This window comes from Coregonus lavaretus (genome assembly GCF_964263955.1).
Source record: "Coregonus lavaretus genome assembly, chromosome: 34".
NCBI lineage: Eukaryota > Metazoa > Chordata > Actinopteri > Salmoniformes > Salmonidae > Coregonus > Coregonus lavaretus.
The window spans coordinates 13342940-13362947 of NC_140021.1; the positions used below are offsets into that span (position 1 = coordinate 13342940).

A 20008-nucleotide genomic window follows, 5' to 3' on the forward strand; every position below is an offset into this window, starting at 1 on the left:
AGTATAGTTTTATCTAAAAGGATAACTTTTTAAATGTTAGAATAAAAAATTAAAATAAATTAACTGAGGAGGATGGTCCTCCCCTCCTCCTCTGAGGAGCCTCCACTGGTGTGCGTGTGTGGTACTGTATAACTATTCAGGGTAGGAAGTGTTCCCTGATACCTGACTCATTAGACAGTAAGGCTTTGGAAGGAGGTAAGGAGAGAGAGAGAGAGATAGAGGAGAGAGAGATCATTAGACAGCAAGGCTTTGGAATAGCTGAGTGTCACCTTTCATTTTGTCATGAGTAAATACGCGTAATTGCTCATTCACTGAGATGCACACACACACACACACATACAGAAGCACACACACAAACTCCCCAGGGTGCTAAACCAACCACAACCCCACCTGACCTCAGCACACCAGGGCACAGGGCCAGACACAGTAGCCAGCCAGCCAGACAGATAAAGCAGTCAGGGAGGCACGGCACGCTAAGGACTATTTAGGCTAGAGCAGGGTGGTGGTGGTTGCCAACCCTCCTCCTGAACGGAGAGCTACTGGGTCTGGATGTGAAGGGTTTTGAGCCTTACAATTACACATCTGATTCTACTAGGTTTTAGTGTAAATCTTGGATGTCCCGATGGCCAAATATCCATAGGATTACTGCATAAACACATCCCGGATCAGTTTCACTATCATAATATATGTCTGGGATTGGTATTTACAATGTGTGTTTGTGTGTGTGTGTTTGTGTGTGTACGTGCACGTGTGTGTGCGTGTGTGTTTGGGTGTTTTTGGTGGTTTAATAATAAACTGTTGGCAAACATCCATAGTGTTACACATAAACACATCTCTGATCAGTTTCACTATCATAATCTATGTCTGGGATGGGATTAATCCAATTTTATTTTGGTGTTACTCCAACCATGCATGTGACTGTGTGTATACAGTGCATTCGGAAAGTATTCAGACCCCTTCCCCTTTATCACATTTTGTTATGTTACAGCCTTATTCTAAAATGGATTAAATACATTTTTTCCTCATCAATCTACACACAATATCCCATAATGACAAAGCGAAAACAGGTTTTTAGAAATTTGTGGAAATGTATTAAAAATCAAAAACAGAAATACCTTATTTACATAAGTATTCAGACCCTTTGATATGAGACTCGAAATTGAGCTCAGGTACATTCTGTTTCCATTGATCATCCTTGAGATGTTTCTACAACTTCATTGGTGTCCATCTGTGGTAAATTCAATTGATTGGACATGATTTGGAAGGCAAATACCTGTCTATATAAGGTCCCACAGTTGACAGTGCATGTCAGAGCAAAAACCAAGCCATGAGGTCGAAGGAATTGTCCGTAGAGCTCCGAGAAAGGATTGTGTCGAGGCACAGATCTGGGGAAGGGTACCAAAACATTTCTGCAGCATTGAAGGTCCCCAAGAACACAGTGGCCTCCATCATTCTTAAATAGAAGAAGTTTGGAACCACCAAGTCTCTTCCTAGAGCTGGCCGCCCGGCCAAACTGAGCAATCTGGGGAGAAATGCCTTGGTCAGGGAGGTGACCAAGAACCCGATGGTCACTCTGACAGAGCTCCAGAGTTCCTCTGTGGAAATGGGAGAACCTTCCAGAAGAACAAACATCTTTGCAGCACTTCACCAATCAGGCCTTTATGGTAGAGTGGCCAGATGGAAGCCACTCCTCAGTAAAAGGAACATGACAGCCAGCTTGGAGTTTTGCCAAAAGGCACCGAAAGGACTCTCAGACCATGAGAAACAAGATTCTCTGGTCTGATGAAACCAAGATTGAACTCTTTGGCCTGAATGCCAAGCGTCACGTTTGGAGGAAACCTGGCACCATCTCTACAGTGAAGCATGGTGGTGGGAGCATCATGCTGTGGGGATGTTTTTCAGCAGCAGGGACTGGGAGACTAGTCAGGATCAAGGGAAAGATTAACGGAGCAAAGTACAGAGAGATCCTTGATGAAAACCTGCTCCAGAGCGCTCAGGACCTCAGACTGGGGCGAAGGTTTACCTTCCAACAGGACAGCAACCCTAAGCACACAGCCAAGACAACGCAGGAGTGGCTTTGGGACAAGTCTCTGAATGTCCTTGAGTGGCCCAGCCAGAGCCCGGACTTGAACCCGATCGAACATCTCATTAGCAAAAATATCTAAAAACCAGTTTTTGCTTTGTCAGTATGGGGTATTGTGTGTAGATTGATGAGGGGGGAAAAAACAATGTAATCCATTTTAGAATAAGGCTGTAATGTAACTAAATGTGAAAAAAGTCAAGGGGTCTGAATACTTTCCGAATGCACTGTATATACACTGAGTATACCAAGCATTAGGAACACCTTCTTAATATTGAGTTGCACCCTCTTTTGCCCTCAGAACAGCCTCAATTCGTCAGGGCATGGACTCTACAAGGTGTCGAAAGCATTCCACAGGGATGCTGGCCCATGTTGACTCCAATGCTTCCCACAGTTGTCAAATTGGCTGGATGTCCTTTGGGTGGTGGACTATTCGTGATACACACGGAAACTGTTGAGCTTGAAAAACCCAGCAGCGTTGTAGTTCTTGACACATTCAAACCAATGTTCCCTCTAAGGCCATAGACTGCTGCGCAGCTCCCCGGGACTGCCGCACAGAAATATCAGCCCACAGAGAGAAGCAAGAGATCGAACTTCACTGAACTTTCTAGATCAGCGGTTACCAACCTGTCGATCGCGATCGACTGGTTGATATCCAAGGAATTCCTAGTCGATCGCCAAACATTTTTGTAAAAAACCCAACGATAAAGCCTTGTGTTCATATTTATTTATTTTTTGTCTCGGGTGGTAGGTGGGACAAACCATTTGAACCACCGATTTGAACCATTTCATGTGTCTGAAGGCACAAACTCTGCCTTCCCGGCGGGCACAGAGAGCAAATCAAGAGCACTATAGGCTAGGTGGCCAATCGGATCGCTCAGATGACCGTGTCTGCAATAACGTATCAGGCCTAATGAGGCCCATGAGTCAGAAATAATGCTGTGCGACTCGAGTTTCGCCATCAGCTGGAAGACGGTGTCCCTTTTTGGTCAGTGTCAGCGGATGAAAGGGAGAGCGGAGGGAAGTTGAGAGGCGGACCTTCAGTCTACTGCTCTCTCCCTCCGCTGAGACTGACCATCAGATGCAGGCACCATCAGGCCAGTAAAATAAAAACCAAATGATTTAAATGTATGCTCACTCAGCTGTGCTTCACAAGTAATAAAACAATGGATCTATAACCGGTGTGATCTCAAATCACCAAATAATTGATTCAAATACACTATTTTGCATTGAAGGTCTACAGTAGCCTCAACAGCACTCTGTAGGGTAGCACCATGATGTAGCTGGAGGACAGCTAGCTTCTGTCCTCCTCTGGGTACATTGACTTCAATACAAAACCTAGGAGGCTCATGGTTCTCACCCCCTTCCGTAGACTTACACAGTAATTATGACAACTTCTGAAGGAAGTCCTCCAACCTTACAGAGCTCTTGCAGCATGAACTGACATGTTGTCCACCAAATCAAAGGATCAGAGAATAAATCTAGTGCTGAAAGCACAAGCTACAGATAGCTAGCGCTGCAGTGCATAAAATGTGGTGAGTAGTTGACTCAAAGAGAGAGAAAGACAATAGTTGAACAGTTTTGAACAAATGAATTTCTTCCAAAATGAAGGAGAAGCAAGAGAGAGCTAAAGAGAGATTGAGTCTTTTTTTTTTTTTACTTTCAGTTTCACTTACTTAGCAAGCAAATGCAGCTAGATAGTTTAGCCTAAACAAACACCCTGCTCAAACAGGGGAATGTTATGTTAGCTAGCTGGCTATGACTATCCAACACAACACTGGAACTCTTCCAAGTCAAGGTAAGCTTTTGGTTTTACTAATTTATTGCCACCGGGGCCCGCCAGTGTAAGTGCTAAACTGCTTACTGACTGTACACTGTAACGTTACTGCATGATTGTAGCGGGTTTACTAACACGTTAGTTCTATTAGCTATGTTGACTATGATGTTACTTCAGCTAATATGGTGACAAAGATGGGCTGTGTGTAGTGGTTATGATATGGTTTGGCTTGGAAAGGTTTTTTCGCCTGGTCACATACAGCTAATGTGTTGTGCATTGAAGTCCACAAGCAAAGGGAAAAGGTGAGAGGAGGAGAGCGCATAGATGCGAGAAGCAATACAATGTGGCTGCTATGAAAGTGAACTGTGTTTACGCGTGATCAGGGGTGTATTCTTTCTGCCGATTCTGTTGAAAAACGTTTCTTAAATGGAAGCAAACATTTAAGAAATGGGGATAAACATACCTGAATTTGTCCAATAGAAACTCTTGTTTGCAACTGTTGGGACTAATGACTACACCCTAGATCAGCTAGATGCAGGCAAGATTGTGCAAGGCGGTATTGAATGTGTCACTGTCTGTCCATGTGTCACTGTATGTCACCTCAAATCTTTCTCTCAATCTGTGTGCACCTACGTTGTAAACTTTCATTCATAGGCTAGGTTGTAGCAACTTCATGATGGGTATAGGGAAAATTGGAGTGTCATGTAGTAGCCTAAACCTATCCCTGTTACATTGAACTGGGTGAATGGAATATGAATGACAGTCATCCAATATACTGTAATAGAAATAAGGCCATGCTCATGAAAAAAAACAAATCATCCTCCCTCATCTTAAACAGCACCAACCGCCACTGCTACTAACATACCCAAAGGCACTTAAATCTTTTGTCACCCTCTGAATGGCACACATACACAATTCATGTCTCAATTGTCCCAAGGCTTAAAAATCCTTCTTTAACCTGTCTCCTCCTCTTCATCTACACTGATTGAAGTGGATTTAACAAGTTACATCAATAAGGGATAATAGCTTTCACCTGGATTCACCTGGTCAGTCTATGTCATGGAAAGAGCAGGTGTTCTTAATGTTTTGTATACTCAGAGTATATGTGTGTGTGTATGTGTGTGTGTGTGTGTGTGTGTGTGTGTGTGTGTGTGTGTGCAGCTAACAGTATTTAGCCAGCCACATGCAGAAAGCACAGGTACTTATGTGCTAAATACAGGTCCACATCATGTAGTCTAGTTGGGCAATAGCTGGTATCAATCACAGGCTAAATGGGGCCTCCCCTGGGAAGTCCAGAGGGGTGTTGTGTGTGTGTTTGGAAATGTGTGCTAGATGTACAGTAAACTGTACAGGATTAAAGCCTTAAGAAGAGTGTAAGGGTTTGTGCATGGGGAGCAGAGGAGGGAGGCCTCAGCATACATATACCTCCTCCTCCCCCTTTTCCCACGGGGGACCAGTATGAAGAAAAAAAAAATTATGCACTCACTAACTGGATAAGAGCGTCTGCTAAATGACTAAAATGTAAATGTAAATGTTTTTAGTCTAGCCCTTCCACCACTCTCCCTTCCACCTTTCTCCCTTCCACCTCTCTCCCTACCAACTCTCTCCCTTCTACCTCTCTCCCTTCTACCTCTCTCCCTTCCACCACTCTCCGTTCTACCTCTCTCCCTACCACCTTTCTCCCTACCACCTCTCTCCCTTCTACCTCTCTCCCTACCAAATCTCTCCCTTCTACCTCTCTCCCTTCTACCTCTCTCCCTCCACCTCTCTCCCTTCCACCACTCTCCGTTCTACCACTCTCCCTTCCACCTCTCTCCCTTCTATCTCTCTCCCTTCCACCTCTCTCCCTTCTACCTCTCTTCATTCCACCCCTCTCCCTTCCACCTCTCTCCCTTCCACCTCTCTTCCTTCTACCTCTCTCCCTTCCACTACTCTCCCTTCTACCTCTCTCCCTTCCACTACTCTCCCTTCTACCTCTCTCCCTTCCACTACTCTCCCTTCCACCTCTCTCCCTTCCACCTCTCTCCATTCTACCTCTCTCCCTTCCACCTCTCTCCCTTCCACCTCTCTCCCTTCCACCTCTCTTCCTTCTACCTCTCTCCCTTCCACTACTCTCCCTTCTACCTCTCTCCCTTCCACTACTCTCCCTTCTACCTCTCTCCCTTCCACTACTCTCCCTTCCACCTCTCTCCCTTCCACCTCTCTCCATTCTACCTCTCTCCCTTCCACCTCTCTCCCTTCCACTACTCTCCCTTCTACCTCTCTCCCTTCCACTACTCTCCCTTCCACCTCTCTCCCTTCCACCTCTCTCCCTACCACCTCTCTCCCTACCACCTCTCTCCCTTCCACCTCTCTCCCTTCCACCTCTCTCCCTTCTACCTCTCTTGCTCCTTTCCACTCTACTCAGTGAGGCCTGACTATCCCATCTCTCACCATCCTCTTTTTCTCCTCCTCTCTCTGCCCTCCTCATATTCTCTCTCGATTCCCTTATTACATTACCCAGGCAGGGCTAGTTTCTCTCCCATCTCCTCCTCTCATCACTCTCCCCTATACAGTCAGGCTGGGCTACATGTTCTCCCGCTCTCTGTCTCTCTGTCTCTCCATCTCTCCATCTCTCTCTCTCTCTCTCTCTCTCTCTCTCTCTCTCTCTCTCTCTCTCTCTCTCTCTCTCTCTCTCTCTCTCTCTCTCTCTCTCTCTCTCTCTCTCTCTCTCTCTCTCTATCCCTTGCTCTGTCTCTCTCTCCTATAAATAGCAGGCTCGATGCCTCCCCAACAGAGAGAAACAAACAGGTCAAGGAGGTCTTGTCTAGAGAGAGAGAAAGAGAAAGAGAGAGAGTGTCACACCCTGGCTCTGGGACTCTATATGTTGAGCCAGGGTGTGTTCATTCTATGTGTTCTGTTTCTATGTTGGGTGTTTCTAGTTCGTCATTTTCTATGTTTGACTGAGTGACTCCCAATCAGAGGCAACGAGTGTCAGCTGTGTGCTGGTTGTCTCTGATTGGGAGCCATATTTAACTGTCTGTGTTTCACTTTGTGTTTGTGGGTTTTTGTTCCGTGTGCGGTCAGTGTTATCGTTGGACGTCACGAGTCGTTTCTTGTTTTGTTTATTTAACTTTAACTAATTAAAGTCATGTTTGTTTCACACGCTGCGCCTTGGTCTACTCCTTACCTCGATCGTGACAGAAAAACCCACCATAAAAGGACCAAGCAGCGTGTCCAGGAGCAGGCAGACTGGACATGGGAGGAAGCGCCAGGAAAGGAGATGGAGAGGCTGGCGATGGCCCAGGTGGGCAAATCGTGGTCCTGGGAGGACATGCTCGGGGGCAAGGGACCTTGGGGTAGGATTAAGGCCCTGGCGAGAGAGGAGCAGCGGCGTCAGCAGTGCCATCGTCGGACGGACGAGAGGCACCCCCAATAATTTTTTAGGGGGGGGCACACGGCATGGGCGACTGGGCAGCAGGAGGCTGCCACAGGGCGAAATGGGAGACGAGGAGAGAAGGCCACCGGGTTACGGGAGCCATTGGCGAGAGGAGGGAAGGAAGTTGTAGAGGCACGGCGAGAGGTACTGAGGTGTATTGCCAGTCCGGTCCGGCCCGTTCCTGATCCCCGTTTAAGGCCAGTGGTGTGTGTTCCCAGTACGGTCCGGCCTGTTCCTGCTCCACGCACCAAGCCTACGGTGTGCGTCGCCAGCCCAGTCCGGCCTGTCCCTGCTCCACGCACCAAGCCTACGGTGTGCGTCGACAGCCCAGCCCGGCCTGTCCCTGCTCCACGCACCAAGCCTACGGTGTGCGTCGCCAGCCCAGCCCGGCCTGTCCCTGCTCCACGCACCAAGCCTACGGTGTGCGTCGCCAGCCCAGCCCGGCCTGTTCCTGCTCCACGCACCAAGCCTACGGTGTGCGTCGCCAGCCCAGCCCGGCCTGTCCCTGCTCCACGCACCAAGCCTACGGTGTGCGTCGCCAGCCCGGCCCGGCCTGTCCCTGCTCCACGCACCAAGCCTACGGTGTACGTCACCAGCCCAGTCCGGCCTGTTCCTGCTCCACGCACCGAGCCTACGGTGTGCGTCGCCACCAAGCCTACGGGGTGCGTCGCCAGCCCGGCCCGGCCTGTCCCTGCTCCACGCACCAAGTCTACGGTGCGCGTCGCCAGCCCGGTCCGGCCTGTTCCTGCCACTCGCACCAAGTCTACGGTGCGCGTCGCCAGCCCGGCCCGGCCCGTTCCTGCCACTCGCACCAAGCCAGGGGTGCGAGTCGTCAGTCCGGCACAACCCGTGCCTGGGTCATCGGTGCCAATTCAGGTACCGCTCAACTGCTCCACTAAGGAGCTGAAGCCTACCGCTCCTGCTACGTCCAGTCCAGCTCCAGCCAGCGGGGCCAGACCGGACCAGGGGCGCTATGGGGGGTTTGTTGGAGGGTGGTGGGCAAGCCCGGAGCCGGAGCCGCCGCCGAGGAGGAATGCCCACCCAGCCCTCCCCTGTTTTGCTCGTATTTAGGCGCGGTCGCAGTCCGCGCCTTTAGGGGGGGCTACTGTCACACCCTGGCTCTGGGACTCTATATGTTGAGCCAGGGTGTGTTCATTCTATGTGTTCTGTTTCTATGTTGGGTGTTTCTAGTTCGTCATTTTCTATGTTTGACTGAGTGACTCCCAATCAGAGGCAACGAGTGTCAGCTGTGTGCTGGTTGTCTCTGATTGGGAGCCATATTTAACTGTCTGTGTTTCACTTTGTGTTTGTGGGTTTTTGTTCCGTATGCGGTCAGTGTTGTCGTTGGACGTCACGAGTCGTTTCTTGTTTTGTTTATTTAACTTTAACTAATTAAAGTCATGTTTGTTTCACACGCTGTGCCTTGGTCTACTCCTTACCTCGATCGTGACAGAGAGGATAGATAGAGAGAGAGAGGATAGAGGGCTGAGACAGGGGGATGAGCAGCCATGAGAGTGATGTTTACTTGGACGGCTAGCCCTGTCCCCTGTAAGAGATACACCCCACACACACACACACACTAGATCAAAACAATTATGACATTTCACTATTTAAGGATCAATGCTGTTCTTTCATTATGTGTTCTGAAACCCATTTTAGCCATTATTCAGCTGTTCCAAATGGATACGGAACAGAAAGATGTGATGATGTCCTTTCTAAAGCACAAAAACAGTATCTGATGTTACACGATTATTTGATACTCTGTTCAGATGAAAGTCAGCCTCCTTAAAATAAAATATTGTACATTTACACATCGCAAGAGAAATGTGATCCTATATCATTCTACATGTATGTGCCATCCAATAGAAGAAAGGACAGAATACCTTTATTTTTCTTAAATAAACTTTAAGTGAGGAATCAAATGTGTATTAAAAGAAGTAAATATAAATATCACACCAGCGCAATCTATAGTGTGAGGACAATCTATAGTGTGAGGACAATCTATACAGAAATAAGGACAAATCTGAATTTCCCTTATAGACTCAACTAGAATAGAAAGAATAGAACAGACTGATTGGAATAGATTTGTATTTATACATTATTTAACAGAAACTTGTATTTTTGCTGATACTGTACCCGTAACCCAACCCCCAGATACATCATTCACACACTATAGGTAGGGAGCAGCACATAGTCAGCTGCAAAGCAGATGCTCGACAATGACTATAATGTCATTTATAATCTTCTTACAAGACATATATAATGTAATATACAATCTTCTTACAAGACATATATAATGTAATATACAATCTTCTTACAAGACATATATAATGTAATATACAATCTTCTTACAAGACATACAAGGCCTCCCTAGCCATGGCTTTACCATCCTTTCATAGTGTCCTTGATAGAATATCAGAGATCCTTCTGTTTTCACTCTAGCCCGGACTCAATCAATAACACACACTTTAGACGTTCCATAGGAAATGACTAGACAACAGAGGAAGTCTGCAGGATGATGCATCACACACACACACACACACACACATGCACACACGTGCACAAACACACCCACACACACACACTTGTTTCTAGGGATTTGACCCTCATCAACAATAGCCAGGATTATCCAGTGTCATTACAGTTTTTTTCAATTGCTTAAGCACAATTTTGAAAAAAGGGCCTGGTTTTTCAAACCCCTTCACACAATTAGCACAACACTACACCAAAGTAGCATAACACCTCAGATCATTTGCAAAATGGAACACTTTTGTCAAAACTATACAATGTCTTATAAAAACCTTATTTTGTTGTCATAACATAAACCCAACCATCATATGGTCTGATTCTGTTTGAATCAGTTAAACACTCCTGTGCTCAACCTAAAACACTTTTAGCATTTACACAGAGAAAGTGTAAAAATAAATTCACCAACACCACATGACACCAATTGTGCAGACTAATGAAAATATGTATTTATTTTCATGTACTCAAGTCAGTCAATACTGAACATTTCAACAAAACATTCATAACAAAACATTTTCCAGTTTTCATACAGTATTACTGAACGTACCATTGTACTGTAAGCTTACAGTAATACTGTAACATAAATTACATATCCAGTTCAGTACTGAATAAAAAAGAAAAATAACCTAAACATCTCTCCGCCTAGCTGGATCTGGCCACAGGGCCTCGTCAACATCACAGACTATATTTTCATTTGCAAGGCATTGTGGGAAGAATATTTTGGAGTGACGAATCCACCCTTGTATGGATCCTGTTTCAATTTCACCACATGCTTCCACCATAGCTTGAATGAGGGCCATCTGGACATAGGGCTGGAGATCATAAACCTTCTACCGCCATGCTGAGAAGAACTCCTCGATGGGGTTTAGGAAGGGGGAGTATGGTGGAAGGTATTGAACTGTAAATTGTGGGTGTTGATGAAACCAGTTTTGGACCAGAGCAGAACGATGGAAAGCTACATTGTCCCAGACGACAATGTATTGCATCTGGTCCCTTTGGTTTGCTGCTGTGATAATATTATGTAATCTGTCTAAAAATGTAAGAATGAGGTCAGTGTTGTAAGGACCCAAGTTGGCATGGCGGTGGAGGACCCCATTCTGTGTAATGGCAGCACAAAGGGTAATGTTACCCCCACGTTGCCCTGGTACATTGACAATAGCCCTGTGGCCAATGATGTTTCTTCCCCTTCTTCTCACTGTTGTCAGGTTAAATCCAGCCACTAATGCGGGACTTCCTCCGCATCCATTTGCAAAACTCTCTGAAATAGAGCAAAAGATCACATTGTGTAGATCAATGTACTGTAGGTCTGCTATACAGTAAAATTACATGTACAGTAAAAAGGTTATGTGTGCAGTACACAATACTACAGTCAGTGAACAAAACGTACCACCACATATTCACGCCGCAGGCCTTTCACCCTGTCTGAATTTCTTTCAAATGGCACTTTATACAGTTGTTTCATCAGAACTTGATGTTTTTTAAGGATACGGGCTATTGTTGACAGAGAGACCTGTTGGACATTATTGAAAATTCGGTGATCATTGACAAGTCTGATTGCATTATTGGCCAAAACAAGGTTTATGATCTCTCTCTCTTGCTCCTGTGTGAATATGGGGCCTCTCCCTCCTTGGTGTTCTTGACGTTCAATCCTATGTTGGCCAAACAAAATACATGTAGCTTACTGTAAAATGATACAGGAATAGATACCAAAACTGTTGATATAGTACATGCAGTATGGATTTTCTGTTGACAGAAGATACGTTTCTCACCTGTGCTCTTGACGAAATGTCCGAACTATTGATGCCACCGTGTACCTGCTTAGGTTAGGCTGTACTCTCAGTCCAGCCTCCCTCAGTGTTAGTCCGTGGTTTATTACATGGTCCACAATTGTAGCACGAATTTCGTTACACAGATTTGGTTTTCTTCTTCTTTGTGCATGTCCTACCCCTCCTCCAGGTCTTCCTCTCCATCTCCATCTCCCTCTTCCTCTTCCTCTGACACCGTCCATTTTTTTTGAAGACAGGTGAACTTACCTGTTGCCTTTTTATAGTGCTTAAACCTGATTGGTGTGTCTACAATTACAGTTTTTGCCCATTGCTTACACACTAAAACCGAATGCTTAGACCAAAGCCTCAATACCTAAACTTCATGTAGCATACCTTAAACACAGTGTAACCATAGCTTAAACACAATGTCAACTTTACACTTTGTTTGCAATTCTGTAACACACTTATTGCGAAACACTACACACGTTTTCTTACATTAGACACTTTGTTCAAAAACAAAATCACCTGTTATCATTGGGAAAACACTCTGTTCAAAATGCAAAACTCATCTGGCAATTGTATGCACTTACATACACACTTGAAAACACTTGCACAGAAAACAGAACACCAATCAGTCTGAGCCTTAGCACTACAAATAGGCCTCAGGTAAGCCATTTTTAGAACATTGCAAGCATGGAGGCAATGAGAGTCAGAGTAAGAGGAGGACAAAGAGAGAGAGGAGTCGGGTGTGGAAGAGGACGTGGAAGAGGACGAGGACCAGTGCGGAGACGTATATCAGATGACATCAGGGCTACTCTGGTGGACCATGTGATAAATCATGGCCTGTCCATGAGTGAGGCTGGGAAAAGAGTCCACCCTAACCTCAGTCGCTACACAGTAGCATCGATAATAAGGACATTCCGACTGGAGAACAGGTATATCTTCAAGTTTCTACTCCAGACTGTACCTACTTGTCACGCCCTGGCTCTGGGGACTCTTTAATGTTGAGCCAGGGTGTTAGTTTCTATGTTTTGTGTTTCTATGTTGGCCGGGGTGGTTCTCAATCAGAGGCAACGTGAATCAGCTGTTGCTTGTTGTCTCTGATTGGGAACCATACTTAGGTAGTCGTTTGGCATTTGTGTGGGGTGGTATCTTGTTCCGTGTAAGGTTTGTGTTTGTGAACCTTGGACTTCACGTATCGTTTGTTGTTTTGGTTCGTTGTGTGTACTCATTAAAATTATGTACGCATATCACGCTGCGCCTTGGCCCGCTTCATTAAATGACGATCGTGACAGAAGATACCACCTCGACTGGGTCAAGCAGCGTGAAGAGGAGAGAGGTTGGACTTGGGAGCAGAGGATGGAGAGTCTGGCGAGAGCCATGGAGGCCATATCCACGGGGGAGAGACAAGCCCAATAAATGTTTAGGGGGGGGGCTCACACCGTGGACGATGGGGCTGCTGGAGGCAGTTAAGGGGCGAGTTTGTGGACAAGGAGAGAAGGCCACCGGGTTACGGGAGCCATTGGTGATTAGAGGGAAGGAAAGTGTAGAGGCACGGCGAAAGGTACTGAAGTGTGTTCCCAGTCCGGTCCGGCCCGTTCCTGATCCCCGTATAAGGCCAGTGGTGTGTGTTCCCAGTGCGGTCCGGCCTGTTCCTCTCCCTCGCACCAAGCCTGTGATGCACGTCGCCAGCCCGGCCCGGCCTGTTCCTGCCCCTCGCACCAAGCCAATGGTGCGCGTCGCCAGCCCGGCCCGGCCTGTTCCTGCCCCTCGCACCAAGCCAATGGTGCGCGTCGCCAGCCCGGCCCGGCCTGTTCCTGCTCCCCGCACCAAGTCAATGGTGCGCGTCGCCAGCCCGGCCCGGCCTGTTCCTGCTCCCCGCACCAAGCCTATGGTGCGCGTCGCCAGCCCGGTCCGGCCTGTTCCTGCTCCCCGCACCAAGCCAGTGGTGCGCTTCGTCAGCCCGGTCCGGCCCGTCCCTGCTTCCCGCACCAAGCCTGTGGTGCGCGTCGTCAGTCCGGCACAGCCCGTGCCCGTTTCACAGGTGCCTGGTCAGGTACCGGTCAGCTGCTCCACACCGGAGCCTAAGCAATCCGCTCCACCGATGTCCTGTCCAGCTCCAGCCAGCGGGGCTAGACCAGACCAGGGGCACTACGGGGGGGTTGTTAGAGGGTGGGGGTCACGCCCGGAGCCGGATCCGCCGCCGAGGTGGAATGCCCACCCGGTCCCTCCCCTGTGGTGTTTGGTTGGCGCTGTCGCAGTCCGCGCCTTTGGGGGGGGTACTGTCACGCCCTGGCTCTGGGGACTCTTTAATGTTGAGCCAGGGTGTTAGTTTCTATGTTTTGTGTTTCTATGTTGGCCGGGGTGGTTCTCAATCAGAGGCAACGTGAATCAGCTGTTGCTTGTTGTCTCTGAATGGGACCCATACTTAGGTAGTCGTTTGGCATTTGTGTGGGGTGGTATCTTGTTCCGTGTAAGGTTTGTGTTTGTGAACCTTGGACTTCACATATCGTTTGTTGTTTTGGTTCGTTGTGTGTACTCATTAAAATTATGTACGCATATCACGCTGCGCCTTGGCCCGCTTCATTAAATGACGATCGTGACACTACTGTATGTGTCACATGATTCTGTATCATATTACAGTATTACTGTACTCACTATACTATACAAAAATGGGTAGTGCTGTGAAGTACTGTATATGTAAAGGAATACCATTGTGATGTTGCAGTACTGTGTACAGTTTGAAAGTACAGTATGTGAAAAATAACCTAACCAATGACATCTTGTGGTGACATTTTCTACAGAATGGTTGGACGACCTCCTCAAGGTGGAAGGGAACGGCTCTTCACTCAACAACAAGAGCTTGCCATCATTGAAATGGTGCGAGAAAATAATGCAATCCGACTTCGTGAGTTGCAACAACGCATAATTGCAAATGGAAATGAATTCAACAATATCAACAGGGTCAGCATATCTACACTAAGTCGCATCCTACAGAAACATAACTTCAGAATGAAGCAGCTGTACAGGGTGCCATTTGAGAGGAACAGTGTCAGGGTCAAGGATCTGCGCCATGATTATGTGCAGGTATGTGTCACTTTACTTTACATACTATATATTGTGATGTGGGAATGAGGGTTTATGCTGCCACCTGCCCTGTCTGTAGCTTGTAGTTTGTGTCTATACTCACCCAACCCAGCCCCTACTTGTGTGAAAATATAGACATTGTAGTTACTGTATGTGTTTTCAGTAACACTATTCAATATTTTCTGTTACAGACAGTTCTGGAGTTTGATGCCGCCGAACTGCCGCATGAGTTCATCTACGTGGATGAGGCAGGCTTCAATCTGGCCAAAACCAGGCGTCGGGGCCGTAACGTAGTTGGACAAAGGGCTGTTGTAAATGTCCCTGGGCAGCGTGGGGGAAATATCACCTTGTGTGCTGCAATTAGTGTCCAAGGAGTCCTGCATCATTATGCCACTCTAGGTCCCTACAATACAGGACAGATCATTGCATTTCTAGATGCACTACATGCAGTTGTGCAGGACAGACCACAGCAGCCCAGGTTTGTTGTCATCTGGGATAATGTTAGTTTCCACCGGGCTGCTCTGGTCCGAGATTGGTTCAACAACCATAATCATTTCACAGTTTTATACCTGCCCCCTTACAGACCCTTTCTAAATGCAATCGAGGAATTCTTTTCAGCGTGGTGGTGGAAAGTATATGATCGGCAACCACATGCCCGCATGACTCTTCTGCAAGCAATGGAAGAGGCATGTGGAGACATTGAGGTGGAATCAATCCAAGGGTGGATTTGGCACACAAGGCGATATTTTCCCCGATGCCTAGCCCGCGAGGACATCACCTGTGATGTTGACGAGGTCTTGTGGCCAGATCCGAACAGAAGGCGTGATCCATAAGCCCCCCCGCCCCCCACCACACACACCACACGCACACACACACGCACACACACACAAAACAAGTATATGTTTTTTCCCCCAATAGCAATTTATCCAGTAATTGTTTAGTTTTTTTACTTTTGCTTTGTTGCTAAATTTGATGTTAAGAATTTCTGTAAGAATGTTTGTTTTTTTGTAAATACTTTTTTGTAAATACTGTTTTGATTACTGCAGAAATTCTACTTTTGAGTTTTACAGAAGACAATGACAATAAAATGACAATAAAAATAGAAACACAAAGGCTGCAGTGTTTTATATAAAGCCCATCAGTGTGTTGCTGGTGATATGAAAGAGTAATTCAAATGTTGCTTGTGTGTATGGTTTTGTTGCAAGAATTTCAATTTTAGAAAGGAGTGTTAAGTTTTGAGAGAGAGAGAGAGAGAGAGAGAGAGAGGTGAAAAGAGGAGGCAGTCACTCTTGTCTGAGTGATGGTGTACCTCTACAGGACCTTGAACAAGGGTTAATGGACTATATCTGTTATTAATATACACACACAACACACACACCAAGCCGCCAGTCCTACTGGAAGAAACAACATTGTAAAGGCCACAGTGCTTCCACTTAGACAAATGTTTTTACTCCCTGCCTTTGCATTCAATTTGTTTCTTAAGCCGCTTGAATACCTTATTTACCCATTTACAGGGCTAGATGGAGTGAATTAATCTTCACACACCTTCCCCTGACTACAGCCGCCCCTTTATCTTCACCCATAGGGGAAAACAGAGGGAGAGGAAATACAGGACTATAGAGAGATGGTAGTTTGTAAAAAGCTAATGTTCTGTGTGTGAGTGCATGTGTGTGTTGTGTTTTTATGTCTGTGTATGCCTTTGTGTTTGTGTCGCGGGGGTGGGGTGTATGTGTGTAGAAGGAATAGAAGGAAAATGAGTGCCCGGGTTGCCTTGTGTCTCTTGTGTCTATTGGCAGGCCAGCACTAGCACACAGGGCTAAAAGGGTTCACGTCAGAATGTAGGCTAAACTCTGACGGCAGGTCAACTGCACTACTTGCTAAAGATTAGATAGTGACAAGACAGAATGGGGGAGGACACAACTGAACATCAAGTTCTCCTACAATTTGTTTACTTTTTTAATTTTAATTTATTGTTTTTTGTGAGGAAAATATAATGTAATAGCTGAATATAATGGCAGTGCTAGAATAACAACCTTGATGATTTAAAATAATAGTGAATGATAGAATGCCGGTGGTCACTGCTCTCCCTCGGACTGTCATTCTACAAGCTATCAAACCTCATCCCTCTCTCCCTCATGACAAACACTCTCTCCATTCCGCCATCCTTCGCTCATCCTTCTTGAACCGTTTCCAATCGAGGTCGATGTGTTCTGACTGGTGATAATAAGAACACATTCCACTAGAATAACTTTAGATCCTGCTCTCTCTCTCTCTGTCTCCCTCTATCCATCTCTCTCCATCTCTCTCGCTCTCTCACACACACACACTCACTTACACACACACACACACACACGGGTATGCTGTGGTAGTTGGACATTGTTAAAGGAATTATCCTGCATGGGTTGTCACTGTGCATTTACACAACCAGGGATTTGTTCCCTTGATAAAGCATAGAATCATCTTGGTATTCATGTCCCTATATGAAAAACTGAACGGAATACAGATATTCCACTACTCTTGGAAGGAAATTGTATCTCTATAAAAGAGGTGTTTTATGGAAAAACAACATGTTTCAACATTATGTTCAGATTCAGATAAAGTTCTATATCCTAGTCTTGTGTTATACCAAGGAGAGGGAGAATGGAAGGGTTGTATGGAAAGCTAGCCCCAGAGTCTGGCTGGTCTGTGGGCTGTGGGGCTGTGGATCAGATCCATCCATTCCGATCCTGTTACCTGCTCCTACACCTAATCCCTGGAGAGAGAGAGAGTTAGAGAGAGAGAGAGAGAGAGAGAGAGAGAGAGAGAGAGAGAGAGAGAGAGAGAGAGAGAGAGAGAGAGAGAGAGAGAGAGAGAGCGAGAGACACACACAGTTTGTCCCTAGAGAGAATCCTGGTAGAATTGAGTTTTTATGAAACACACTAGTAATCAGGTAGAGAGAGGGAAGAGGTAGAGGAGAAAAAGGGTGCAGTGAAGGAGAGACAAAATGAGGCAGAGCGAAAGAGAAGAGCTGAAGAATGAAGAGAGATAGTGTGGGAAGAGATATAGAGAAGAAGAGAAAGAGAAATGGAAAGAGACGTTAGAAGGGAGAAACAAAGAAGAGAGAGAGAGAGAGAGAGAGAGAGAGAGAGAGAGAGAGAGAGAGAGAGAGAGAGAGAGAGAGAGAGAGAGAGAGAGAGAGAGCGAGAGAGAGAGCAAGAGAGAGAGAGAGAGAGAGAGCGAGCGAGAGAGAGAGAGAGAGAGAGAGAGAGAGAGAGAGAGAGAGAGAGAGAGAGAGAGAGAAATGGCAGTGCAATTAACAGCTAACAGTCTGGTTTCCCTCTCCTTACTCAACTGTCACTGAGCATGATTAATCTACAGACCACACACGCACACACACACAGCTTCATGGATGCAGTTATAATGAGATGTTGTAAATAAGACTGAGGAGGACAATACATACTGTAACAGAGTGCTGGACCAACATCAATAGTTCATATTGTTATAGTAGTGATCAGTTTTGAGGGTGTCCTGATCTAGGGCACATCTATGATTTATACCAGGGGTGTCAAGCCTCCTAGGTGTGCTGAGGTCCTGAGGATCATATAGAATCAGGTATGTTAGAGCATGGTTGGAACAAAACCTTGCAGGAGCACTACAGTTAATGTATAGCCTACACTGAATCCAAACATAGTCATCATCTTTATTGTGAATTATTTTCTTTGTCATAGATATTCATTGCAGAGAAAATGAATGACCACCTACCAACCAACACATTAACTCTAAACAAGGTACAGACAGGTCTCCAAAATAATCTTGTCTATCTGCAACGGTAAACCCATAGCCTTAGCTAGATACACGTTGACAACCTCTCAAAAAATGTAAGTGGCAACCAATCAAGGGATGAAGTTCCACCACCACCAACATGTTTTTCTCATATAGCCTACCTTTTCTTCTCCACACCGGCTAGGCGAGCATCCCTTAATGTTTAACAGACCCTTGACAACAACACCAGCCCGGTTCTAATAACATAAGACCATTTAGCTTTGGGGGAATAAGAGGGAAATAGTCTGGAGCGTCGTAGCTGCACCGTCACATAAATACATGCACCCACGAAACACTAATGATTAAATACAATCAGTTGACACCATCTACAAAAATACATGTTCATAATGGCATCAAACCGTCTATCCATTCCGTGCATCAGCGTGCAGGTCGGTTCTCATGCCCTGCCTTCCATCATTCCCTGCCCCACGATGCACCCGAGAGCCACCACCAGCACTAAACGGAAAATGACGATGAAACAAACAGGTAACTTACGTGCGAAAGGGAGAGCTCCGTGCAGGCTGCGGAAACTGTTACAAATCCACAGCATTGACGTTAACGTGAATGTTGAGACCAGCCCAGGACTTCGCCGGTGCATCTTCGCGTTGATAAAAGGCTGAGGGAGAAACAGGATAAATGAAAGCGGCAGAGAAATATATCCTTTTAGCACGAGACACTGCTTCCCTGCCGCTCGAGAGCTACAGACTTGCAAGGAGAAGACTCAGCGCGCGCGAATCTCTCTCTCTTTTCTACCACTTGCTCTCTCTCTCAATCTTATTGCCTACCAACCAACAGTAGCTATCCTATCTCATCAGAGAGCCGTGCCCGCGATCCCCAACTTTAACGACGTCACAACCAACAACTACATTAAGGGATAGATAGAGACTGTTAATAATTGTTACAATATCAAGCCATTTTTCGGGTAGGCAGCACTCAATGTAGTGTCGACTAGTAAGACTGAAAGCTGTTTGCTGATGGCTTCATGAAAGAAGCTTCGTTTCGCTCGGAAGTCGCTGCCCAGTGCTGAATGGTGCTGAAGTTGCTCTCTCGCTCTCTCCCTCTCTCTCCGCCTCCGACTTTCCGGTGGCAGTTGGTATGTTCCTCGCGACGTTCCCGCCGGAATCCTCTTGGGACACCACGGGCCAGCATGCATCTGTAACCCTCTCTCATATTTAGAAAAGGTTGCCAGCCCAGACCAGTTGATTTTTATACATTTAGGATTATTTGAGCATAGATCTACTGTATTTCCCAGCGATTATTCAGTGAATATCGCGCATATTATACTGCAAATTAAGAGAAACGACATCTATTAAAATAGCAATTATACACATTATAATAATAATAATATGCCATTTAGCAGACGCTTTTATCCAAAGTGACTTACAGTCGTGCGTGCATACATTTTTGTGGTCCCGGGGATCGAACCCACTACCTTAGCGTTACAAGCGCCGTGCTCTACCAGCTGAGCTACAGAGGACTACATTATAGATAGCATATGGGCTATATTGGCCTACTCCACACATTTAAAAGGGAAGAAAATAAGTGGATGGGCT

At 46.2% G+C, this 20008-nt stretch overlaps 1 protein-coding gene across 1 annotated transcript in view; it reads right to left on the reverse strand.

The window, feature by feature from the left end:
- Nucleotides 1-19062, reverse strand: part of LOC311109291 (contactin-associated protein-like 2) — a gene marked incomplete at its 3' end in the record, with an annotated part of 194200 nt that extends 175138 nt beyond the window's left edge. The window contains exon 1 of the mRNA XM_084152121.1: nt 18951-19062. Within this exon, the coding sequence (XP_084008247.1) occupies nt 18951-19053 (103 nt within the window). The 5' untranslated portion in view covers nt 19054-19062. The remainder of the gene's footprint in view (nt 1-18950) is intronic.
- Nucleotides 19063-20008: the final 946 nt, after the last annotated feature.